Source organism: Sceloporus undulatus, chromosome 1 (assembly GCF_019175285.1).
Source record: "Sceloporus undulatus isolate JIND9_A2432 ecotype Alabama chromosome 1, SceUnd_v1.1, whole genome shotgun sequence".
In the NCBI taxonomy this organism is placed as follows: Eukaryota; Metazoa; Chordata; class Lepidosauria; order Squamata; family Phrynosomatidae; genus Sceloporus; species Sceloporus undulatus.
In genome coordinates, this window is record NC_056522.1 from 170,290,665 (window position 1) to 170,311,058 (window position 20,394).

The window sequence follows — 20,394 nt, forward strand, 5'->3', positions numbered from 1 at the left end:
TGGATTTTTTTCGTAACCCGGAAATTTCATAAGGCGGCGCATTCGTATCCCGGGGTACCACTGTACAGTGCTGTGTAAATTTACAGCGCTATATAAATAAAGCTTAATAATAATAATAATAATAATACCTTTACTGCCTTGGTCTCCTTTTTGGCCTTTCATGTTTTCCATGTCTACATGATCCATTGATCCTGGCTCCCCTGGTAGACCAACTTCACCCTTTTCGCCTTTTAAACCAGGGTTACCTCTTTGTCCAGCTACTCCCGGAAAGCCTATGTCACCTGTAAAAACACACAGAACCAAATGACAGAATCTCAAGAAAACATGATGAGTCTGAGCCATTTTTTCAAAGGTTAGGAGCGATACTTTCAAGCCCAATTATGCTAATACAAATATTTAAAACTACAGAATTCTAGAGATGGAAGGAACACATTCCTTGGTGTCCACCAGGTTATCTCCCAATATATATTTTAATTAACTTTTTAAAAAAGCTGGGAAGCTGGTGTGCTGCAAAAAGTGAAGCTTTTAGTACAAGGAATTTCTAAGAAGACCTCTGGTCCTATGTATCTTTTGCCTTTTTTTTTAATGTTGTGTACGTATGCTAGCTGTTTTTGTTTTGGTGTCATATGTGTTTTGCTTTCATGTTTTACATGTATCTGTTCCTGGGCACCTTCACATTACAAGTGTCCTAGAAAATGGAATATGAAGCTTCTTTCCCAACAAAATTGGGCTTCCAAGAGCTATGCAAAAGCTTTCTGGTAAGCTGATGGAAACTCTATTCTGCTGATAAACAGCAATATTTAGAATTAATTTTTAGATGGGAAAAATGTGGCCAGTGGACTGAATATAGCACAAGGGTCTTTTTTTGAAGCCCTAAGAATCCCTGTACCTCTAGGGAGCTCTTTGCCCATTTTATCACATGTGGGTGCATTTAGTACCCTCCCTCACCTATTTTTAGGCCGGTAGAAACCAGCAGAGGTAGAACCAGCACCCTGAATGTTCAACTGTTCAACAATTAGTGTGTAGGGATAAAGAGAACTCCTATCATTATCAATGTAAAGAGACAGAAGTTGAGAACAAAAAAGCAAGAACAAGGGACATCTTCCACAAGATCCAAGAAACCAAATGGAAATTTAAACCAAGGGGAATGCTATACGATCAGCAGTGAACACAGTATATGACTAAAATGAAATAAAAGGATGATGGAAACAATACATGATTGCCCTGCATCAGAAAAACGGGATACAAATAAAAGTTTTATTTATTTATTTACATGGAAGTGCTATGTAAAAGAGATGAAAAGATGATACAGTGGTGCCTCGGGTTACGAAAATAATTCGTTCCGCGGCCGCTTTCGTAACCCGAAAAGCCTTCGTAAGCCGAATTGCCATAGGCGCTAATGGGGAAAAGCCGCGATTCCGTGTAAAATAGCGCCGAAAAGCACCAAAAGTTTTTTCGTAACCCGAAAAAACATTCGTAACCCGGAACAATAATTCCCTATGGGATTTTTTCGTATCCCGAAAATTTCGTAAGCTGGGTATTTCGTATCCCGAGGTACCACTGTATACTGAAAAAGAATCATGCAAAGAAATACCTAGGAGCCCTAGTGGCACAGTGGTTAAATGCCTGTACTGCAGCCACTCACTCATTCACAAACCACAAAGTTGTGAGTTCAATCCCAGCCAGAGGCTCAGGGTCAACTGAGCCTGGCATCCTTCCAAGGTCGCTAAAATGAGTTCTCAGATTGTTGGGGGCAATTAACTTACAGTTGTAAACCACTTAGAGACTGCTGAGTGTGGTATGAAGTGGTATATAAATGAAGCTGCCATTCCTATTGCTAATTCAGAAAGTGAAGTGAAAGTTGCACTCAGAGCACTTGGGAGGAATGAATCACCAGCAACAGATGACATACCAAAAGAACTGATTCAATCTGCAGAGCATGAATGTACTCTAGTTCTAATTAAAATCTGTCAGCTAGTATTGAAAACAAAACAATGGCCCACAGACTGGAAATGCTCAATATACATGCCTATCCCCCAAAAAGGAGACACGAAAGACTGCAGCAATCACAGGACTGTTGCATTTATTTCCCATACAAGTAAAGTCATGCTCAAAATTCTACAGCAAAGACTTCTGGGTCCTGGAAGAAAGGGGTACTATGTATCATATTGCAAACACATAATGGAGCACAACAAAGAATTCCATGAGAAAATCAGCTTGTACTTTATAGATTAGAGCAAAGCCCTTGATTGTGTGGACCACAAAAAGCTATGGATTGCTCTCAGAGAAATAGATGTGCCACAACATTTTGATTGTCCTGATGCCTAACCTGTACTCAGGACAAGACACTACTGTTAGAACAGAAGACAGGGAAACTGAATGGTTTCCAATTGGCAATGCTGAATCCCATCACCTTGTCTATTCAAAATGTAGCCCAAAGATATCAGGATTAGACTCAGAGGAGGAGATGTGAAAATAGGAGAAAGGAATAGCAACAATTTAAGGTATGCAGATGACACCATACTACTAGCGGAAAATACCAAAGACTTTGAACAATTACTGAAGAAAGTTAAAGAAGAAGTGCTAAGGCTGAACATTAAGGAAACAAAAATAATGACTAAAGATGAATGGGATATCTTTAAGGTAGATGATGTAGAAATTAAAATAAAGTTTCCCATATCTTGGCTCAATCATTGATCAGAACAGAGAATGCAGTCAAGAAATCCGTAGTAGACTAGGACTTTGTAGGGCAGTTATGAAAGAACTAGAAAAGATCCTGAAGTGCAAAGATACATCTCTAAATGCTAAAGTTATAACTGTATATGCCTTTGTATTTCCCATCACTGTGTATGGTTGTGAGAGCTGGATGGTGAAGAAAGAAGAAAATCAGCTCATTTTTTTTATGTGGTGCTGTAGAAGAGTTCTATAGATACCATGGACTAGATACCGTGAATTGCTAGAAAGACAAACAAATGAGTCTTAGAACAAATCAAGCCTGAACTCTCTCTAGAAACCAAAATGACTAAATTGAAGCTGTCATGCTTTGACCATATCATGAGAAGGCATGATTAGTTAGAAAAAACAGTAAGGCAGTAGGAAAAGAGGAAGACTACATTACAGTTGGATAGACTTAACTAAGGAAGCCATAGCCCTGATTCTAAACACACACACACACACACACATATTCCTTCAGTCTAAAACAGGACACTCTTCAAAACATAATGTTAGCAAAGCTGGATGCCCAGTCTCTTCCTGGTTTTAAGAATAGCATAGTTCAATTAAAAGGAGGCCTATATAGGCATAAAAGTAGAGGGAGGGCAAACATGGTTAAAAACTTGGCAGAAAGCCCAATAATGCACCCTCAGAAGCCTGGCTGTTTGTGGGAATATTTGAGGGAGTGGGGTGGATGTTAATGGAAGGGTGGCAGCCCAGTGTAGCCCCTATCACAAAGAGCTTTTACTGTAGCTGCTCCGAAACTATGGAATAGTCTCCCGGAAGAGATCTGTCTTATTGCCTCCTTGGAGGCATTTAAGAGGCCACTTAGGATGGATCTCTTCTGGCGAGCTTACCCACCTGACCTTGTATAAGAGATATCCCCCACCCTCTGATTGTCTCTATTGCCACTTGATGATAAACTAGTTTTATATTAATTGCTAGTCTATTTTATCGATGTGTTTCATGTGTATTTTAGTGAACTGTAATCCTGCCTCGATCCATCTGGGAGAGGTGGAAAAATATAAATAAACTATATTATTATTATTATTATTATTATTAATTGTCCACTCTTAAAAAAACAAAAACAAATTACAGTCATAGTTTGAAGTCCCCCAACCTCTATCACTACAATTAAAAAAAATAATAAGTTCACATTCCAGATTCTTACTTTTAGTTACTTTAAAAAATCCGAATGCTAAATATTGCAGGCCTGTAGTACAAAGCACTCTTCTTTTACTCACCTTGTTATCACATCAACACCAACAAAGAACAAGGCACAGTACAGGTCTGTAATTGAACCATGTGATACTTCTTCTCCATCATTTATAACTATAAGCACATAGTTACAGAAGAACAAGCCGGGTTTAGGAAGGGTAAATCTACTCTAGATCAATGCTCTGTTTTACACCATGTGATTCAAAAATACTCCCAAAAAGATAGAAAAGAACTTTTCACTGCTTTTGTTGATTTTGTTGAGATCGACTCTGGTCAAAGTTAGCGGCGGCAAATATTGATAGAAGACTGCTCCTTCTAATTCAAATGTTACATCATAATACTACCATCAGAGTTTGACTTGGGGCAAATGGGGTTCTATCCGATAGCATCCCCACAGATAGAGGTGTACGCCAGGGTTGTCTTCTGGCACCTTTTTTATTTAATTTCTATATTAATGATGTCGTCCAGGCCTTAAAAGGGTCAAAATTTTTCCCAGCTACTGTTCAGCATATACTGTTGTTATATGCTGACGATATTGTTTTGATTTCGGTCACCTTAATTGGAATGCGCAGACTCTTAAAGAAGCTAAATGAATACTGTACAAAGGAAATGTTAATAGTCAATCACTCTAAAACCAAAGTTGTGGTTTTTGGTAAAAAAAAAACTTCATCGGTGGAATTTTGAGGCAAAATCTATTGATCAACAATCCTATTACAACTACTTGGGTTTAAGATTTCAATCTAATTTGTCATGGAAAACTCATTTTGTTGCTAAAATCATCCCTCTCTATAAATTCTTTGTTGAAATTTCATAGACTTCAAGGAGGTCACTTAGTAGCACCCACTATCGAGGTTTATCAAAGAAAAATTGTTCCCCAGTTATTATATGGAGCAGAAATTTGGGGATACAACAATGCCTCAAATTTAGAAATTGTTCAGAACCTATTTCTAAGATCCCTGTTGGCTGTCCCTAAGTGTACCCCTGTTTCCTTTCTGAGAGCAGAAACAGGCCAATCTACTCTTCTGGCTGGTACACATACTGCTCTTGCCTTCTACTGGTTAAAGTTGTTATCCATGAGTGATTCTAGGCTCCCCAAAAAAATGTTTTTCATAACAAATATCTCTTAATTCTCCAAACTCCTGGGTATCTATAGTTAGAACAATATTACAGAGCTATGAGATTAATGTGGACTCACTTCCAAATTATGCCACCCGTAGACTCAAGCAACTGATCAAAGAGAAAATTTATCTTGCTTCTAAATGGGCCAATCTTCTTTCACTTTTGAGTTCTCCTTTTTCTCTTTGGTACCCATTGTACAAGACTTCATTTGGGTTAGAGTATTACTTTATTAATTTTACTTTGGCCCCTGCTAGAAAAGCATTTACTGCTGTAAGATTCCAATGTATGCCTTCTGCCTATTTGACGGGCAGATATAACAACACTCCTGTTCATTTAAGACTATGTATCTGCAAAACTGGGGAAGTGGAGAATATAGAACATTACCTTCTACATTGCCCTCTGTATATATCTCCTAGACAAAGGTTTCTTGATTGTATTTTGAAATCCCTTTCCGGTAGATCTTGCTTTCAGCAGACTTGTGTCCTTTTGGCTGGCAACAATGCATTTGTCACTTCTATGGTAGCAAAATTTGGTTTAGCTGCTAGCAAGATTAGAATTAGCTTTCTTGATAGGAATGATGGCTAGTTCCAGTCTAGTTTTATGGTTATATTATTTTATCATTTATGATGTATTATTGGCCTTTTATTGATGGATCTCTTTTATTAACTTTACCATGTTGTTTTTGGTGATTTTTATGCTTTTTTTTAAACTCTGCTTTTGTATTTACTGATTGGATATATTTTATATTGTGACGGCTTTTAGCTTTTAACAATAAAAAATTCTTTCCACTTCAAAAGTCTTCTAGAAGTATAAAACATTCTTATTTGAAAACGCAAAGGGCAAAGCCATTCTCACACAGTTCAAGGAAAGCTGAGCACTCTTGGCAGCTGCAAAATGCTGAGTGTCACCTAAGAAAAGGGAAAGAAGGGTACAATTCTTACCTTTTTCACCTGGAAGTCCAGGTGATCCTATAGGGCCAGGAGGACCCTGAATTCCAGGGGTTCCCATAACTCCCATTTCACCTTTGGTTCCTGAAACCAAATTGAATAATAATCAAGAGCACATATCCAGGATAGATCAATCAAGATCAGAATCTGCATAATCCCTTCATCGATGGAAGTGATGGCGGGTGACAGACCTTGTGCTTATGTGTGAACAAAAATCTAAGTATACTTCCCTCTGGGAGCAATACTCCTTTGTCCAAGGACATTTGAATGGATTGTCTGGCCATTCACAACTTTCCTTCTCATTTTTCTGTCCTGGAAACTTCACTCTAATTCAAATTCTGCCCCACAACAGGTTTTGCCCTATAAATATGCCTCATTGGTCATTAGCAATTCAGTCTTGCTTGAGGTCAGACAAACACTCCTGTTCGTATCTCACTCAACTCCTCGGCATTGCTGGCCTTCGGCATCTTGCTGAGACATTTCTCTTCTCAGTATCCTCTGACTTGAGCTCCGCATCTGGAATCGGTACAGTATCTACCTCTGCAACCCTTGAAATTTCTATCTGCTACCACCTTTCAGTTCTTAGTCCTTGAACGTGTGCATGTGTGAGTGTTGTTGCATAAATGGTGATTACCTGAGACTCATAAATAAAAACTGTTTTGGAACTAGCATTCTGTTTTTTGAAATTGGTATACACAAGCTTGATCCCCAATTTGAGTTGCCCAAGCCCCTTTTGCTGCTTTTTTTTGAGCTAATAAAATTCTCCTATTTGAATATTAACTATGTGTCCCTTCCTGGTGGCATTTTGGGTAACACTTCTGTAATAGCCGAAGGCCTCTGCACTCTGTGCCACTAAGATATCTGCCATATAAAGGGGTTCCTAAGAGGGAAAGGAAAGGTAATAGAATTCACACTTCTGCCATTTCTTCCTTGCTCATTGTATTGCTTGCATCCTTATAAATTGGAAAAAAAAACATGTTTTACACTCAAAAAAGGTGATAAGGTAAGAAATAATGGTGAATCACTAGAAGGCAAAAAAGCATACCTGGAATGCCTGGTTTCCCTTCTCGTCCTTGTGAGCCAGGTACCCCTGGTATCCCTTGCAGCCCTGGCAGCCCTGTTGGTCCTTGGCTACCCTTATCTCCTTTTGGCCCTGGCATATCTAGTCCAGGGATACCTGGGTAGCCCCTTTCTCCTTTTATTCCTGACACTCCTGAAGCAATTAAAAGAAAAATCATACAAAGTAGCTTTTGAATACAAAATGTTTAAATGGTTATTGATTCATAATATACATACCATACTTTAAAAATTAGGGAAACAATTTGCACTTTGAGAGTAATCTTTTCCTATCCATTTTAGTGGTCCTTTAATCATTCCTTTTAAATTACTGATTTAACTGGAGGGGAAATCTTTACAAACTTTTAGTGTTTAGCAATTATAATAAAACATTTTATTTTTCTTTAAAAATCTGCCAAGCTAAATATCAGACTTTAGAAGAAAGAATGCTAAATCTGCAATCGTACACCCACTTATAGTGGACTAATATCTTACATCTTAGTAGACATTATTGGATTAACCTGAAGACATACTCAAAATAACTTCTCTACTTTATGCTCAAATTCTTTACATAATACCCAATCCCATGCAGTTTCTAAACCATTGGTCCCCAAACTGTGCTTTTTTTAAAAAATTATTTTATTAAGTCTGATAAAACAACACATATAAATACAAAACATAACATAACATAACAAAACAACAACACATGCATCAATCTTCAGATACATCAATCAACATCTGCCACACAAAACTCATACAACATTAAACTATATTTAACTAAAAATTAGACTTCCTTGCTTTGGGTTTCTTTTCATAATTTTTTCCTCCTAAAAATCCATATTTCCTCATATTATACTACATTATTTCTTTATCCAGTCAAATAATTTATATATACAGCCCTAAATAATAACTAGAATTTTTATATTCTTTTAAATAACTGATAAATGGAGCTCACCCCTTTCGGATGTGTTCTAGTGTATTCCATGTAATAACTTAGGCGGGGTACACGGCACCTTGTTTTGCCGCGTGAGGAAGCCGCAGCGGATAAACCGTGCAGCTTCCTCGTGTGGCAAAAAGGATTTGCAAAAAGCGGGTTCTTTCTGTGGTGCCCTTGTGATGCCGCAGTGTGCCAATGGTGCACTCGTGATGTCACAAAGGGGTGCGATGTGCGGACGCTAAGCGTCCATCGCATCAAAATGGCTGTGCCTGTGTGTACAGGGCACCACCATTTTCATGACTTCATCACGTGCTAGGGGTGAGGCACATATGGGCAGTGCGCCCTTGGCCAACCCCTAGCATGTGACGAGGGCGCACTATAGACCCGTCTAGATCGGGCCTTTGTTAACTTATCTACCTCCATAAATTCATACAATTTAATAAACCATTCTCCAGTTATTGGACAGTTCTCATCTTTCCATTTTGCGGCAAATACAACTCTTGCTGCCATTACCATATACAGCAGTATTGATTCATAATTTCTCCTTATATTGTTATCAGTCACCATATTTAAAAAGAAATCTTAGGGTCCAATGGAAATTTGATTTTTAATATCACTTGAATCTGCAAATGAATAGCCTTCCAAAATTCATTAGTTTTCTTGCAGCACCACCAAACATGAAAAAAGTATCCTATTTCTTTTCCACATTTCCAGCATAGATTGCTTGTATTCTTACATATTTTAGATAGCTAATATGGTGCCAGGTACCAGTGGAACTGCATCTTACACCAATTTCCTCTAAGGTTAGAGTTCAAAGTAAATTTTAAACTTCTTTCCCAGACCTGTTTCCACCATTCCAATGTGATGTTTTGCCCTATGTCTTGCGCCCACTTGACCATACAATGTTTTATCATTTCATTTTCTTAATTATAGTTTAATAACAATTTATAGAATTTTGCAATATGATGATTTTTTTCTGATCTTATTATATTTGTAAATTCGTTGTCCCATTCTCCAAAACCATTTAATTTTCAGATTGATCTTGAACCTTTCTCTAATCTGTCTATAAAGAAACCAACTACAATTAAACTGCTCTTCCTTTAGCTCCTCCTGTTCTTTTAATCTAATAGTTTGCTGGCTCTTAATCAGTATGTCATCATATGTGAGCCATCTCTCTTTACACAAGGGTTCATTATTAAAACTGTGCTCTTTAAGAGATTTTGGACTTCAGCTCCCAGAGCCCTCAGCTATTTTGGCCAATAGTCTGGGATTCTGGGAGCTGAAGTCCAAAATCCTTTAAAGAGCACAGTTTGGGGATCACTGTCCTAAATGCAAACCAAACCAAACTGGGCAATGCAAACCGAATGTATGTGGCAATGCATCTCAGAGTGCATATCTTGTTTATAAATATAAATGCAGGTGGAAAGAAATCCTAGACAAAGAACTTACCTATTGATCCTGGAGGGCCAGTTGGGCCTGGGGGCCCAGGGGGCCCAGGAGGTCCTATTCCTGGCACACCGGGGGAGCCCTGTACACCTGGTAATCCAGCAGGACCAGGCTCACCTAAGCAGAAAAATAAAAGACAGTCATGTGTTACATCACTGATTTTAAAGATTATTTGCCATTTGCTCTACATAGTGTGAAATACTAGATATGCTCTCAAATTCACTAAGGTTACAATTTTCTAAACACTTATTTGGCAGTAAGAAGCATTTCGCTTAGTGAGGCTTACTTCTGAGTAACTGTGCATTGGATTGGCCCACATATCAGGCTTCTCTTGTTATGCTTTTAAAACCAAAGGGAGGAGAAGAGAGATGATCAGAAAGGTGATTTCTCATAAAAACAAGAGGAAATAAAATGAGGAGAAGGGAGAGAAATTACTAATTATAATTCATGTGGAAACTAAAAGGCATAAGCTTATCTTTGGCTACCATGTCTACCTCATATTTTTACACAGAAAACAATAATGCTGGACCATTATAATTTTAGCTAATAATTGCAAAAGGCTTACCTTGGGATCCTGGCTGGCCAGGTACACCTGGAAATCCTTTTTCTCCAGGTTGACCAGGATACCCTTGATCACCTTTTGCTCCAGGAAACCCATCTTGCCCTTTTGCACCAGGAAAACCTTTGGGGCCTGGGAGACCAAGTCCTGGTTCACCCTTAACACATTTGAATAAAATATTGTTGTTGTTGTTATTAAAAAATAAAAACCCATTAGACAAGACAAGTATGCACCACAGTGACTATATAATTAGCTAAACTTTTAGGTCACTTTAAAACTACATTTACCTGAAGGTACCTTTTAAAAAAGGTAGCTTAAAAATAAGGATTTAAAGTGCCACCTTACTGCCCTCTTCAAAATCACTGCTCGAAATATTATGAATAGAAAAAGAATGCATATTTACATGTCTCAGAATGAAGGTGTAAGCAACTGATTTTGTCAGTGAAATGAAGAAACATTTTTGAATAGAAGTTTCACAAAGGTACTAGGGATGCTGTGTAGTATCAGCAGAAAGGGCAAATAGTGATAGAATAAAAAAGGTTGGGAAATAGAGAAGAAGGGGAGGACAACTGGGTAGGCTAGTATGAGAGTGTCTGAAAACAGAAGAATGTGGACAGTGATTAGAAGCAATGATGTGATACAATACGTGTAAGATAGGGCAAAGAAGAGAGGTAGAATTGGGTACTCAATGGAAGGAGGCTAGGGATAAAGTAAAGGAGGAAAGTGCTAGAAGGCACTTGTTGAATTTCATATATTGTTTTAATTGAAAATCGATTTTTTGGCTGCATATGTTTAATTCATTTAAACATGCTACACATTCTCTATCTGTGTGGGACTGTAAACTACTTATTCAGTGTTTTAGATCTCTTCTTTCCAAAACCTTTTGAAAGTCCTATCTGCCTATACCACTCGACTCATCCATAATTAAAGGGTACAGATATTGTTCAGAAGGGGTTTCCTTGGTTTGAGGAAAATGTTGCAGATTCCCTATGTGGGTTTACCATCAGAAACATTATTGGAGTTCCCAGTAGTTATATAGTAATGATGAGTAAGCTGGGGGATGGAATTCATTCATTTCACAGTTTTAAGTGAACACATTTGTTCAGAGCATCCAGACCAATATGAAACCTAAAACAGTTATTGTTTAGTATTTACGGTATTCCAGAAAAGTATATATCTGAGGAAACGTACACCAAAATGCATGCATTGTGAATACAATGTACTAAAATGCATATTACCAGGGGGAAATGCTTGCATAAATTTGTACATTGAACAAACTGTGTAAAATGTACATTTTGGAGGAAATATATACAAATTTTTATGAATGAATGAATGAATGAATGAGTTTACAAGATACTAATAAAATACAATACAGTACAAAACAAATTACAAATAGAAATTAAAACAGCAAAAATCCCCCATATTAAAATTATTGTGGTCTTTATTCTTTCCTCCCTGATGTGGAAACTAATATGGAAATAGGGTGAAACACAGAAAATTGGAAAAAAATAAGAAACTGAAATTAATGAAATTAATTGCTATCATCCTGGCCTTGGAGGAAGAGAAGACCTGACGGTATCTGTTGAATGTGATCCCCTTCCCCACTGCCATTCCCTTCTCCTTTTGTAAGCCTGAGGGCAGCAAACTGTCAAATTAACTATCTGTAAGCTCCTTTGAGAGCCTTTGTGGCTGAAGAGTGGGGTATAAATACTCTAAATAACTAAATAAATATTCATTTCCCACCTTAAACTGTCATTTGGTAGCATAGCTGTAATTATTCAAAGACAGCCCAAGCTGCTCACACTTACTTTTTGGCCTTGTAGTCCTGGTGTACCTGGTAATCCTTGGGGACCAGTATCTCCTTTCCCTCCAGGTAAACCTGGTGCACCTGTCTGTCCTGGGAAACCTACAAACCAGAGATGATACTGCAAATTTTACTACTAATAATGAAATGATACTGGAAATGATAAATCTCTGCAGTTAAACCAGACACCTAATAGACGATTTTTTAAAAACAGTGAATAAATAAATTTAAGATAAGTTAAAAGAGAGACGTGATGTTGGAGTACATACAACTGAAGGTAAATGAAAGCTATTTTGACAAATTTTCTTATGCCACTTTAAAGACTCACATATTTATTATACCATGAATCTTTGTGAGCCATATCCTACTTCAATCCAATTATTGGAGTGCAATCAATGGATCACCTAAACTTATGTAACTGCTGACTTACTAAGTTTCGGCACATCTGCAGTTCCATTGGTCCTGCCCCAGGTGTTTTCACTGAGCATTCAGCCTCTCCAGATAAAGCAGGCAGCAAACACTCTGTGGACTTGAGGTAATGCCTATCACTCAGCTTGTGTTGGAGTCTCTTATCCTAGGCTTCTCCTCTTACAAATGGCAGGACATGATATTTTAAAACCTTCCTAGATCAAGGAATCCTTCTCAAAAGATGTGCAAGCCACCTTGGAGACTCTGCCCTGCTTTCTGGAAACCTGGAACTGGTCTGTTTCTTGGTTTTCCTGGTTACTGGTGTATTTTCTCAGTTTCATAGGCATGGGACAGACTACTGAAAAACGGCGGCCTGTTGCTGCAGCTGCCAAAAGCGGGTTCTTTTTGCACTGCCACTGTGACACATGAGTGTGCCAATGGTGCACTAGTGACATCACAAGCTCAGTGCGACGTGCAGACACATAAGCGCAGTGCGACGTGCAGACACGTGCAGACTATGTGTCTGGCACATAACAATGGTGGCACCCGTATACATGGGGTGCCGCCACTGTTATGGCGCCATGCCGTACTAGGTTTAGGGGCCATGTGGTTGCCACGCAGTCCTTTTATCCTAGTATGTCGCCAGCACAGAGCATTTGGTATGTCTGTACCGCGCCTTAGTTTTTTGACCTCTAGTCCGCTGCTTACTGGGGTAGCTTCTCTGCTCTCCAAGTGAATTATGACAACCACAAGTGACATGTTACAAAGAATAATGTTGGGTTTGTTTTTTCTGCTATCACACCATCAAATTTCAATGGCATGGTAGCAAATTAGTTTGTGTGGGAATAGGGTGAATTTAACTGAAGACAATGCTATAAATTCTATTCTTAGAATCATAGGGTTGGAAGAGACCCCAAGGGCCGTCCAGTCCAACCCCATTCTGACATGCAGGAACTCACACTCAAAGCATCCCTTACAGATGGCCGTCCAGCCTCTGTTTAAAGACCTCCAAAGAAGGCTACTCCACCACACTCCGAGGGAGTGTGTTCCAGTGTCTAACAGCTTTTTGTTGAGTTGGAATCTCTTTTCCTGTAGCTTGCATCCATTGTCCCGGGTCCTATTCTCTGGAGCAGCAGAAAACAAGCTTGCTCTATTTTCAATATGACATCCCTTCAGATATTTAAACAAGGTTATCATATCACCTCTTAACCTTCTCTTCCCCCGACTAAACATAGCAGCTCCCTAATTTTTTCCTCATAAGTCATGGCTTCTAGACCCTTCACTATTTTGGTTGCCCTCCTCTGGATACACTCTTAGGTCTACCTTCTGAATCTACTGGATTTACCTATGTGTTGACTCACAATTTGGCACTGAAGTACGTAGGTCTAGTTTAATTGGGACTAACCAACAGGAATTCCAAGGAATGTAGTCCACTGGAACTTGTATGGCTGGATTAAAGGATACTAGGGGCTTTTATCTTAGGCTCCTCCTCTTACAAATGGCAGGATCTGCTATTTTAAAACCTTCCTAGACCAAGGAATCCTTCTCAAAAGACCAGTCACTTTAAACTTGTAAATAATATTATACCTGGAGGTCCCGGAAGGCCAGGAAACCCTATTCCTGGTGGTCCTGTCAGGCCTTTTTCACCTGGTGGGCCAGGCCTTCCTGTAATGCCTGGATCTCCCTTGTCACCTGTACAGTTAAATGCAAAATGAGCCAAGTTTAGTTGTCAGGCAAACACAGAATTCTGTTGGAATGGGGATAGTGTGGGCCACTTCCTACATCAAAATGAAAAAGTACCTTGGATGCCTGGAAATCCAGGAGCACCAGGTATACCATCTGCCCCTGGGGCACCAGGCAAAGGAATGGCTCGGCCAGCTTCACCTTTAGGTCCTTTTAAGTAAGAGGAAAATATCACATATTAATAAGCATTTATTATTGATTCAGTTTCTTTTCAGAGTGAACACTGCATCACCCTGATATTATATTACAATACACTTGATTAATGAAACAGGAATGGACTTCTGCATTTCACGAGAAGAGTAACACAAGTAACATTTAAATATGGATTTCTGGAAGCAAGTAACCTTGAACTCAAAAGAAAACTCATACAAGATTGCATGTAATCTTACACATCTAAATCCTATACAGTGCAACCCTGAACCCTAGAGCAGGGGTCAGCAACCCCCGGCCCACGGGCCACATCCAGCCCGGCGAGGCGGCAGGACCGGCCCCAGCACGGTCCTGCCACCACCATGGCACCAATTCCCTAGTTGGGGCCTGGATTTTGCCTTGGCTGCGGGCCAGGCGGTGCTCCTCCTCCACGCGCTCCCGCAGTGGCCACCCATCTCCTCCTTCCCCACCTCCTTTTTTTGGGGTGCTGCACAGCTGCGCAGTCCGCCCTCTTCCCCCTCCTCTGCGGCCCACCTACCTCCTCTTCTTCCTCCTCCGTGCTGGGCCATGAGCACTTCCGCTGGCCCTGCGCGCGCCCTTGCAGGGCCGCGTGCAGGGCTAATGAGGAGGACTTCCTCCTCCTGAGTCTGGGGCTGAACAGCCCGCCCCTTCTCCAGGCCAGAGCCTGGGAGGGCTGGCAGGGGGCGGGGCTGTTCCAGCCCCAGTCTGCCCCCATTGGCCAGCCAGGCTCAGGAGGAGGAGCTCCTCCTCTGTTGGGCCGGGCTGCAGCCAGAGGGCAAAGGAAAGGGCCATTTCCTTTGCCCTTTTTTGGCGCCAGGGAGGAGGTGGGTGCCCATTTACAGTATTTATTTTGGTTAAGTGTGCTGTTTTTAAAGTGCATTTTTTGCAGTATTTATTTTAATTAAGTGTGTTTTTAAAGTGCATTTTTTCCAGTATTTATTTTAATTAAATGTGTTTTTAAAGTGCATTTTTTCCGGGTGGCGCGGCAGCGCAGAGGAGAAGGAGGAGGACGCCGGAGGCTCCACCATTGCCTCCCAATCCCTCCCAACTGGTGGCTGCAGCAGCGCGGGCAGGAGAGGAGCAGCTGGAGGCTACATAAACGCCTCTCTACCTGCCTTTTCCAGCGGCGCGGAGGAGAAGGAGGAGGACGCCGGAGGCTCCACCATCGCCTCCCAACTGGTGGCTGCAGCAGCGCGGGCGGGAGAGGAGCGGCTGGAGCTTACATAAATGCCTCCCTACCTGCCTTTTCCGGCGGCCCAGCGACGCGGAGGAGAGGGAGGAGGACCCCGGAGGCCCCACCATCGCCTCCCAACCCCTCCCAACTGGTGGCTGCAGCCGCGCGGGCGGGAGAGGAGCTGCTAGAGACCAGAAAATTGTCTCTAGCTTCATCCTATCTCTCCGCCTCTCTAACGCAGTCCAGAAGGGTTTGGGGTGTTTGGAATATAGGGCCGTTAGGCTCCTTATTCCTCTATTGTGGCAAACCGGATTTCCATCTTCGGAGTCTCCACTCCAGAAAAGGGGGGTGACTTGTGGGCTCGAGGGGGACCTATTGTCTCTCTCCCTTCCTGAGTCTCTCAAGGGAGGCAAGGACTGTGAGAGGGAAGGTTGCAGGGCAGCTGTTGCCATTATAGACTGCTATTAGTGTTAGTCTAATAACCCTTTCTTTTTTTTAACATCATCAGCTAAATTTCTTGAATTTAAAGTATCAATCAGTGGTATGGTCCAATAAGTACCGGACACTCTGTATGCTCTTTTGTATATAAAAAAGGACACATAAGTAATGTTCGTGGTTGACATAGAAACCTAAGTTTATGAACATATTTTTGTTTTTCTAATTGGAGTGATAAAAGAAGTCGATAGAAGGTTTTGTAAAAAAGAAAAAAGGGGAAAGGAAGGAGGGGAAAAAAGGAAAAAAAAGTAAGAATTAAGATAGAATTGATTTGGTGCAATGGCGGCAGGTGTTAGGTCCAAAACACAGACACAAACACAGGCCCCAGCGCAAACTAGAATCTTCTCTAACTCCAGGAGGAGTTCATTGGAGACATCGGATAAACCAGATATAGCTATGACAATATTGAAAGAGTTAAGAGATTTTAAAGTTCAGATTAGAAAAGAACTTAAAGACACAAGAGAGGAAATAAGACTGGATGTACATAAGGAAATTGGGGAATTGTCGAAAAAGATAGATGGGATGACTAAGGATGTAGTAGAACTAAGAACAGAAGTAGAAGAAATTGTAGTCAGAACTGAAGAATTGGATAGGAAAACAGAAAGACTAGAAAAAGACAGAGAAATAGACAAACAAAACATCCTGATCCAAGAGATTAGATATAGGGACAGACGTGCGAAAATCAGAGGACTCCCCGAAAAGGAAAAGGAAAATCTTATTATTCGGTTACTTCCAGAGCTAGCTATTTACTTAAGACATACCGGATGAGACCTTAGACTTACAGATTGAAAAAGCATTTAGGATCAACTCAACATTTGCAAAGGAGAGGAATCTGCCTAGGGACATTGTTTTATGCTTTACAAACTCGAGAATACGCGAAAAATTATGTCAGTTAAGTTATGAAGAAAGATTAGTTATTAACGGTAAAGAGCTTGAGGTATTTAGAGATATACCAGCCAACATCCTTAAAAAAAGACAGGAATACAGGTTCTTAACCCAACTACTACAAAAATTGAACATCAGGTACAGATGGGAGAGAATAGAAGGAATCTCGTTAACTTAAGGTCAAAAAAGATATAGAATTAACACAATAGAAAAAGCAAAAGACATATACAAGAAACTGATAGTCAGAAAAAAGAAAGAGGAAGAGGAGGAAGTTATAGAAAAAGAAAAGAAGAAAGACAAGGAGGAAAGCAGTGCTAAATTAGTCTTTGCAGAAATAGGTCACACCCAGGATACCAAGGGGGATAAAGATCTAGACGTGCAGGAAGTTTCATTAATAGACTCAGACCCATCGGGGTGCATGACAATAGCAGAGATTCAAACTCTGACGAATTGTATTGAGTAGTTAGGCTAATAATAAAAAGGAAAAAAATTAGAAAAAAAGAAAAAAAGGGGGGAATTATTAATTATGACACTAAAAATTTGTTCATTCAATGTGAGAGGACTAAATAAGAATCACAGAAGGAAAGAGATATTTCATTATTTGGAAAAAAGTAATTATGACATAATTTGCTTACAAGAAACAAAGATTAGAAACAATGAAATAAAATTCTTGAGAAACCCCAAATTAGGATCTTTGTATTACTCATCTGACGAAAATAAGCGAAGAAGAGGGGTTGCCATTTATATAAATAGAAAATATGACTCAAATTTCATTATCAAGGACACAGAAGGAAGATTAGTAGTAGTAGAAGTCGTGGTGGGTAATGAAAAAATTAAAATTGGGTGCATCTATGGACCACTTGAAAGAAAGGACATATTTTTCCTCAATTTAAATAGGGATTTGAATGAATGTAATACTGACAACCTAATTTTAGCAGGAGACTTTAATGGGGTCTTGAAACCTAAAAGGGATAGGGAATCTAATAAGAAAATTCAAAATAATCAAGGGAAACTCCCTAGCACGCTCTTCAAGCTGCTAGAGGAACACGAACTAATGGACGTTTGGACATATCTTTATAAGGGGAAAAAAGGATAAACGTTTTATTCTGAGACTCACAAGTCATTATCCCGTCTGGACATGTTTTTTGTAACCAAAAAATTGGCAACAAAACTCAAAAGAATGGAAATAACGCCTAGATTATCGTCTGATCATAATTTAATAGAATTAACAATAGATGTCGGTTATAGGAAAATGGGAGGATCATGGAAGTTAAATGAGAATCTGATTAAAGGTAGTAAATTTGTGGAAATTATGAAAGAGGAAATGAAACAATTTTTCAAGGTAAACAACACAAATGGAATGAAAAGTAAGGTGGTATGGGACACCTTCAAATCAGTGATGAGAGGGATGTTAATCAAAAGGGGATCAGAAATTAAAAGACAGAAAGATGAAAAACTCAAAAAAGATATGCAGGAACTAAAGATATTAGAGGAGAAGATGAGAATACATAAGAATAGTAAGAATTTGAAAAATCAATATATAATTCTAAAAAATAGAATACAGCAGCTAAATATGGAAGAGATCGTAATAAAGTTAATGAGAATTAAACAACAACACTTTGAAGGAGCTAATAAATTGGGTCGATGGTTAGCGTACAAATTAAAAAAAGAAACTGGAAAAAAGTTGATTAATGAAATTAGGATAGGGCAAAAAATAATAACCCAACAGGAAGAGATAATAAGAGCATTTCAAGAATATTTCACAAAGGTATTTAAAGAAAACAAGGCTATCAAGGATGAGGATTTTGATGAAAAATTGCATACCTATCTTGACAGAAAGAATATAATACAGTTGTCAAAAGAACAAATTGAGGATTTGGAAAAACCAATACAGGAGGGGGAAATTTTGAAAGGAATAAAAGCACTGAAGGAAGGGAAAGCACCCGGGCCGGATGGCTACACGGCCATATTTTACAAAACCTTTGAAAAAGAGATCGCCAGGGAATTAGAGAAAGTATTCAACAACATAGCAGACGAGGGGATACCCAACACATGGAACCTGGCAAATGTGACTCTAATTCCGAAAGAGGGTAAGGATAGTACTGAGCTCACTAGTTACAGGCCCATTGCACTCCTAAATATAGACTCAAAAATTTATACAGGAATTATGGCAAATAGATTGAAAACTGTACTGAAAGACATGATACATACAGATCAAAATGGATTCTTGCCAGGAAGGCATGTAAGAACTAACATACGCACCATCCTGAATATAATAGAGCACTATACAACACATAATGACAAAAAAATGGCACTAATGCTGGTAGACGCTGAACAGGCATTCGATAATTTGCGATGGAAATTCATGATTGAGGTCATGAAAAGAATGGGTTTTGGAGATAAATGGTTATCAAATATTGCCCAATTGTATGCCAATCCAAAAATTCAAGTTTTAGTAAATGGACAAAAAACAAACTGCATTAAGGTAGAGAAGGGTACTAAACAAGGGTGCCCCTTGTCACCACTGCTTTTCATTATGGCATTAGAAGTTTTGAACAATTCTATCAGAGCAAACAAAACAATTACTGGTGCAAAAGTAAAAGGTGTTGAATATAAGCTTCGGGCATATGCCGACGATATGTTATTAATATTAGAAGATCCAATCAAATGTATTGATCGTGTTTTAGGTGAAATGAATGAATTTGGTTTCTATTCAGGATTCAAGATAAATAAAAACAAAACCATATTGATCACAAAGAATATGAGAGCAGTAGAAGATGGAAATTTGACAATAAAATCAGGGATCGAAGTTAAAAAAAAAAGCAAAGTACTTGGGTATATGGTTATTGAATAAAAATATATAATTATTTGAAAATAATTACAAACCTGTATGGAGACAGATCACAAGGGACATGCAGAGATGGAATAAATTGGACTTGTCATTGTTAGGAAGAATAAGTACCATCAAAATGAATGTGCTCCCCATAATAATGTATATTTTCCTAAATCTTCCCATAATTAATAATGATAAGATAATTTTGACATGGGAAAAGGAGATTAGCAAATTCTTGTGGAAAGGAGGAAGGGCAAGGTTTAAAGCTCAGATATTACGCAAAAGAAAGGAAAAGGGTGGTTCTGCTCTACCAAACATGAAATTATATTTTTGGGCAGCAGGGTTATTATGGCTGCAGGATTGGGTGAGGTTAGAAAATAATAATTTGCTAAATATTGAGTCATCAAATCTGAGATATGGCTGGCACGGGTACTTATGGTATCGCAAAGATTTAGTTAACAAAGAATTTGCCAATCACTCAATTAGGAAGCCCCTGTTGAGAATTTGGAAAATAATAAGATCTATGTTTTATTTCAAGATACCATATTGGGTATCAGCACAGGAGGCCTTATTTGGTAGATGGGAAAAAGCCCAAAGTTGGATAAGATGGACAGGTTGCTTACCTGTAATGGTATTTCTTCGAGTGGTCATCTGCGAATACATACAAATAGGTTTTACTGCGCCTGCGCAGTGCTGCTCGGAACCTACTGGAATCACTGGGCAAAGTTTACTTTGCAACATATAGAAACTTTTTGGCGGTAACTCCGCCCACCCGTTATAAGGCCCCTGCCTTCCCGCTCTTTTCCCCAGTTCTGCAATTTTTCCGCCAAGCAGGCGATGGAAAGAGCCAATGAGAGCAGGACACTGAGGGGATGGACGGGTGGGAT

General features: G+C 39.3%; 1 protein-coding gene across 1 annotated transcript in view; it reads right to left on the bottom strand.

The window, feature by feature from the left end:
• Window positions 1–20,394, bottom strand: part of COL4A1 (collagen type IV alpha 1 chain) — a 207,521-nt gene that overhangs the window by 53,627 nt on the left and 133,500 nt on the right. The window contains 8 exon segments of the mRNA XM_042445763.1: window positions 129–281; window positions 5,991–6,080; window positions 7,042–7,209; window positions 9,439–9,552; window positions 10,001–10,151; window positions 11,803–11,900; window positions 13,794–13,898; window positions 14,007–14,099. Of these exon segments, the coding sequence (XP_042301697.1) occupies window positions 129–281; window positions 5,991–6,080; window positions 7,042–7,209; window positions 9,439–9,552; window positions 10,001–10,151; window positions 11,803–11,900; window positions 13,794–13,898; window positions 14,007–14,099 (972 nt within the window).